This window comes from Pipistrellus hanaki (genome assembly GCF_964339955.1).
Source record: "Pipistrellus hanaki genome assembly, chromosome: 5".
NCBI lineage: Eukaryota > Metazoa > Chordata > Mammalia > Chiroptera > Vespertilionidae > Pipistrellus > Pipistrellus hanaki.
Window position 1 is genome coordinate 102,093,984 of NC_140507.1, and position 6,000 is coordinate 102,099,983.

The window sequence follows — 6,000 nt, forward strand, 5'->3', positions numbered from 1 at the left end:
TCCGCTGGAGTGCACACACACAGAACACGGCACAAACCCCGGGCTCTAGCACAGGAGGGCCAGCAGCATCCCCGTCCTGAGTTAGTGGGGTCACGGAAGGACGCTGCGGCCGGTCTGCACGCGATCTTTTACCTTGTTCCTGTGCCGGGCGCTCGCTCCAGTTCCTCCCGCTCCATGTGGAACACGCTGGAAAAGGCGTCCTGGGAACACAGGGACGAGGCGGAGTGAGCGTGAGGAGGCGGCACAGACCCGGTCCGAGGAGCGGCCGAGCTGATGGTTTTTACATTTGTGCGTGTCCTCTCCGAGGACCTGGACCAGCACGCACTTCACCGCCCCGCGCTCCAAAGCCGGGTCCTGTAATTCTGATCTCCCCGGGCCAGAAGGCTTATCTGAGCACTTCCCCCCCTACTAGGTATTAATAAATGTTAGCTTCAAAATTTCTCTCTATTTCTTCAAAACCCTCGTTTCTGCTTTTATGAAGACACTGATCACTGCTGCTAGAACCCAAGAGAAGAATGGCTTTTTAAAGTCCCACCTTTCAGTAATATTTTGTGGGCTCCAAATAACTGGGGAGATCTGAGCAACATAGGGAAACACTTCTGAAGTTACACTAAAAGGCAGGCACTCACGCCTGGATGAAGGATCAGAAGGAAGCGGGAATAAAACACTGATGTTGGCTAAGGTGGGGGAAGGGGCAGGAGAGAGGAGCACATTGTTTCCCTTGCTCACGTTTTGGGTTTGGCTCACGTAACTAATTGCAATATAAATCAAGTCCCTTAATTCCCTATCTGATCCCAACAACCGAGTTGTTAAAAGTGAGCAAAGGGCTTTAGCGGGCAGGCTGCCGGGCTTTATTCAAAGCACCAGGGAGCCCAGTCAGACGCTGCCATGACGGGGTGAACCAGGGACACGTGAGCCGAACACTGATCCAGCGACAGTTACGTTGTCTGAAGAAGGAGGGCCTCGAGTGTAACTTGCACACAGTAAATGCTAAAGAGCAGTAGCAGGGAAAGCGTGGTGAGCTGACATCCTGCATTGCTGAGTGCCGACCCGAACTTTAAAAGATAGCTCCTATCTTATAATCATTTCCGCATTGCAGGTTTTATGGCTGATGAAGCACATGAAGCAGTGTCTATGAGAATACTGGTTATCTTACAGGATAGTGAGTTCCTAATAGATATCCTATTAATGAGAAACACACACACACACACACACACACACTGATTCAGATGCTGTTGGGTCCTACAGTGCAATATTACTATCTAAAACAACTAAAAAATGTTAAATATAAGCATTAAATATAGTTTATTCTTCTTCCTCCCAAAAACATGAACTCAGCTATCACACACAAGTGGCAGCTGGCCGATGCCAGTGGTAACCCCCCCTCTTTCCCACTAGCCCCCCATAAGGAGCCTCTCGCCAGGGTCTAACGCGGAAGGAAGATGAACAATGGCGTCCAATAGAACGCCCGGCAGCAGTGGGTCAGGGGCTGGGAGGGGAGAAACGGCAGGAAGGAAGAGTGCCTTCGGCCAGCCCGGATTCGAACGGCAGCTCATCCGGCCCATTGCGAGGAAACCAGCCTCGGACAAGAACAACCTCCCACACATCTCTGTTTTTCTTTTTCTTTTGAATCCTCCCAAGAGGCTATTTTCCCATTGATGTAAAGGGAGAGTGGGAGAGAGAGGGAGAGACAGAGAAACATCGATGTGAGAGAAACACATCCATGGGTTGCCTCCTGCGGGAGCCCTGACCAGGGCCTGGGCCGGGGAAAAGCCTGCAACCGAGGTGCGTGCCACTGACCAGAATTGAACCGGGACCCTTCAGTGTGCAGGCCAACACTCTACCCACTGAGCCAGACTGGCTAGGGCACACATCCCTTTCTTTACATTACAGATCCCTGGATTGAAATCTACCACTCAGAACCATTTAGTGGTTTCCCCTGTTGGTAAAGGATCAGGGACCCACGGGCAGCTCTATTAATGTGGCCTCTATCGGACATGCCTTTGGTTTTTAAACAATTCCGTCGAAAGAAAATGTGGCCTTGGCCAGTTTGGCTCAGTAGATAGAGTGTCGGCCTGTGGGCTGAAGGGTCCTCAGTAGACAGAGTGTCGGCCTGTGGGCTGAAGGGTCCTCAGTAGACAGAGTGTCGGCCTGTGGGCTGAAGGGTCCTGGGTTGAATCCCGGTCAGGCACATGCCTGGGTTTCCTGCTCGATCCCCAGTAGGGGTGTGTGCAAGAGGCAGCCGATCAATGATTCTCTCTCTCCCTCTCCCTTCCTCTCTGAAATTAATGCAAATATATTTAAGAAATGAAGTGAGAAACCTATTTAAAAAATAAAATAAAATAATGTGCTACCCAACCCGTTCAGAATTGGGATCTCCCTGTTCCTAGCAGCAGGGACACCGCTCTTCCAGCCACGGAAGGTCAGCAATAACGACAATGCGTTTCCTCACGGAGGCCACGGAGCCCTGACCACAGCCAGCACAGGCCATGCCCACGGTGACCGCTTTGAGGAGGGACACAGAGGCACTTCCCCCCACCCCCACCTGTCTTCAACCAGGACGGGTCCACTGTCATCAGCCTCGCATGACCCACCACACAGGGTTGGAGAGAGGGTTGGAGGCGAACATGGGGTTCACGAGCAGTGGCCCGAGGACTCCCCATTCCTGTCTTCCTAACGGGAACGGGGCCGCGCTCTGTACTCACGGCGCAGTCTTCGTCCACGATGAAGATGGTGCACTTCTGCACCTGCATGAAGGAGATGATGGTGGCGGCGATCTTCTTCAGGATGACCTCCAGGGACTGCTGCTCCTCGAAGATCAGGCTGGCCAAGTCCAGCAGCACCTGGCAGAGACACCACACGCCCATGGTTACTAAACAGAGGCCCGCTGCACTGGCGGGGTTCCTCGGCATGGCCTGCAGGATTGGGCTGAAACTAGCTCTCCGACATCCCTTAAGGGGTCCCGGATTGCTAGAGGGTGCACTAATGGGGCCGGCGAGGGTTGACCAGCTGGGGAGGGACAGCGGGAGGGCTCCAGGGCATGTCCAGCCCGTCTCACTGAGTCCCAATTGGCCAGTCACCTACCGGTTGGAGCATCTGCCCCCAGTGGCCAGTGCATGTCATAGTGAGCAGTTGAGCGGCCATATTATGCTTTGGATTGGTTGAATGGATAACCAGTCGAATGGACACTTAACATATTAGGCTCTTATTATAGGAGGATTGATTGCAAACACTGAAGCAATATAATGATATATGTGTGTATATATATATATATATATATATATATATATATATGAACTATAAGTTGTTTATATATATTTAACCTAACAAAGTTACGAGCAAGTTTGCATTCTGCCTACTAACAATTGTTATTACAGTTAGTACAGTGGTTCTATCATAGACTCTTAACCCAGCCAGAGTCTTCAGATTTTAATTCCACCTTCCCTTCCTGTCAGCTTTGTAATTTAGGGGAAATTTCTTGAAAATGGGGATAACAGTAGTACCAAATAGGAATGCTGTAAAAACTAAGTGAGTTAACATTTATAATGCATTTTGAACAGTATAGACACATAAAACACGTTGTTAATAAACAGTAAGTGTGTATTAACATTTATTGACATTTTCACAGGACACATTAAATACTGTCTAAAGTAAACAAAGTATTAAGAGTTATTTTTTTAATTTTCCTGGTAATTTCTCTTTCCTTTGTATCTCACAGAATTTCTTTCAATTTCACAAAGCATGTGTGTGATGAGGGGATAGAAAGTGTATTACAGAACATTTATTGGAGGCGATACTGTCGTAGGCCAGGCCTGAAAGGAGTAGAAGTCATTATGGTGAAGTGGGGGGAGGGGCTATTCAGTCAGAAAGAACTGAACTGAGAGAAAGCAGCACACTCCTGGCCTCGATCAGGTTTCACGTGCCTCTGGAGTGTGAAGAGGAGAGCCGTGCAGAGGAGGCTGGAGAGGGAAGCAGAGAAACAGCCCCACACCCTGTGTGTCTCCTGGAGCAGTTTGGATGGTGACAGTTTGCAGGAAGAAAGTGACAAGTCACAGTTGTGTTCCTAACCATGGGGACTGGGTGAATGGATGATAAGCATGGAACATGGGGACAGTCAGGGCGATACTGCAGTTGAAGGCAATGGAAGGTCCAATATCTTATTAATACAATAAATGTTAATTTTCAAAAGAGAAAAAATAGATAGCCAAGGAGATTAGTTATCAAAGAAATAATAATGAAAAAGAATCATGTAAAACAGAAGGGCATAAGTCTCCAGGCTGAGATGACCAGATATCAGCATGATGAATTACAAGGGGGAAAAAGTCAAATTGTGAAGTTAACAAAGCAAAGATAAAGAAACAATCCAAAAAGCTTACAGACATTAAAAAAAAAACCTACAAAGAGCCAAGAATCAGAACAACATGGGTACTATAGTTAGAAGGCAAAGCACTACCTTTACAATCTGAGGAAATGATTTTTTTCATTTGAGAATTCTGTACCCAGCAAAACTGGCAAGGACGGTACAACAGACATTTCCACACACGCCAGGGCTCTGAAGGCTTGCCTCAAGGAGTTACCTGAGAACACGCAGCAATACAACAAGGGAGGAACTGAGGGAGGAGCTGTAGGACCCGTGGCTGCAGAGGAGCCTGAGCGTGAAGGGCAGTTCTGTGCTGACCCTGGGCAGCAGCCACGGGGGGATGGTTTGGCTTGGAAGAGGCAAGATGAAGAACACCCACTTGGCGATCTCCGAGAAAAAGAACTCCACAGAACGCCTAAGTCGTGGAGAGTCCCGGTGTGGGCGGGCCAGCAGCATGTGATGACACCAGAGCAAACAGGGCGAGGGAAAAAGGATGGAATTCCGAAACACCCAGAAAAACTGACACGAGCAACATTTTCACAGTCACAGTGCTTAAACATCTTATTTGAAATTGCAACTTTAGAATTAACCTAGACAAAAGGTAAAAGAGAAACCACAAAAACCCACACCGTTAATCATGGCTGTAGACAATACTGTATGTATGTCATCCGTGTGGGCAGCATAAAGAAAAAGCGCAGAAGGGAAAGCGGAGGTAAGGAGCAGTGGCTGGGAAGGAGAGATGAGAGAGGCTGAGGTTCCAGTCTTACGAAGCATGGAACCAAGAGATGACGTCTGTAGTCAATGGAGCAAGAACAGAAAGCCTTTTCTTTAACACGACAAATGCAGCCCACCCATGACTCACAGCAGTGACGGATGGAGCTGGTCGGCTAAGGGTCATGCGAGCAAAGGGTGGTGCGAGCCAAATACCCTCCCCTCCTCGTTAGTGAACACTGTCCCACGGTCACACTAGCGAACGAGGGAAGAAGAAAACAGAAGGAACTGTTAGAGGGAACAACGCAGGTGTTTAGAAACGGAATCTGTGCTGTCGGGGTTTTCGGTCACGCACACAGATTGGCTAGAAATCACACACATACATTAGACAAACGTTAACATGTTTTAGGAAGGATCTCTGAGCTCTTGCTCTGGTTCCTGGACTTGCCTGGTTCCTCTTGTTCTCCAGCAGCGACGTCTCGTAGAGCTGTGCGTTGTGCAGGACGATGCCACAGAACGCCAAGTACGCAGCGAAGTCCTAGGAAACGGGCCAGACAACACCGAGTGAGAGCCATCTACCCACCCTCCGGTCTGGGGGTGCTGCTTGGAACGCAAGGGGCACCCAAAGTTATGCAGAGTGGACATAAATACCGGAGAGCCCAAGGAGAGGTGTATTCTGCATAAAACTAGAATATGAGGCAGAGCGGGTGTGAGCTACATGGCACTCCCTAGTGGGTGACAAGCACTAACACAGCCTCCTAGGTCATAGGTGAGGTAGACATGAACAAGGAGAAAGAGGGTGAGTCCCGAGACCTGGTCTCTTTATTGGAAATGGAAACCTGCTCTGTGCAAAAACCCAGGGTGGTCTCTGACTGACGGTAAGTTGCGGATCCATGCTGAGAAGATGCAAGTAGCTTATAACTTCTTCC

General features: G+C 49.0%; 1 protein-coding gene across 4 annotated transcripts in view; it reads right to left on the bottom strand.

Annotated features, from left to right (window-relative positions):
- PDE5A (phosphodiesterase 5A) overlaps window positions 1-6,000 on the bottom strand; it is a 91,574-nt gene that overhangs the window by 52,733 nt on the left and 32,841 nt on the right. For all 4 annotated transcript variants that reach the window (XR_014794978.1, XM_084883400.1, XM_084883402.1 and 1 more), the window contains exons 5-7: window positions 5,520-5,609; window positions 2,706-2,843; window positions 133-200 (exon numbers count right to left, since the gene is read on the bottom strand). Coding sequence is in view for 3 of the 4 variants with exons in the window: in XM_084883400.1 (XP_084739526.1) it covers window positions 133-200; window positions 2,706-2,843; window positions 5,520-5,609 (296 nt within the window). In the remaining variant the exon portion in view is untranslated. The remainder of the gene's footprint in view (window positions 1-132; window positions 201-2,705; window positions 2,844-5,519; window positions 5,610-6,000) is intronic.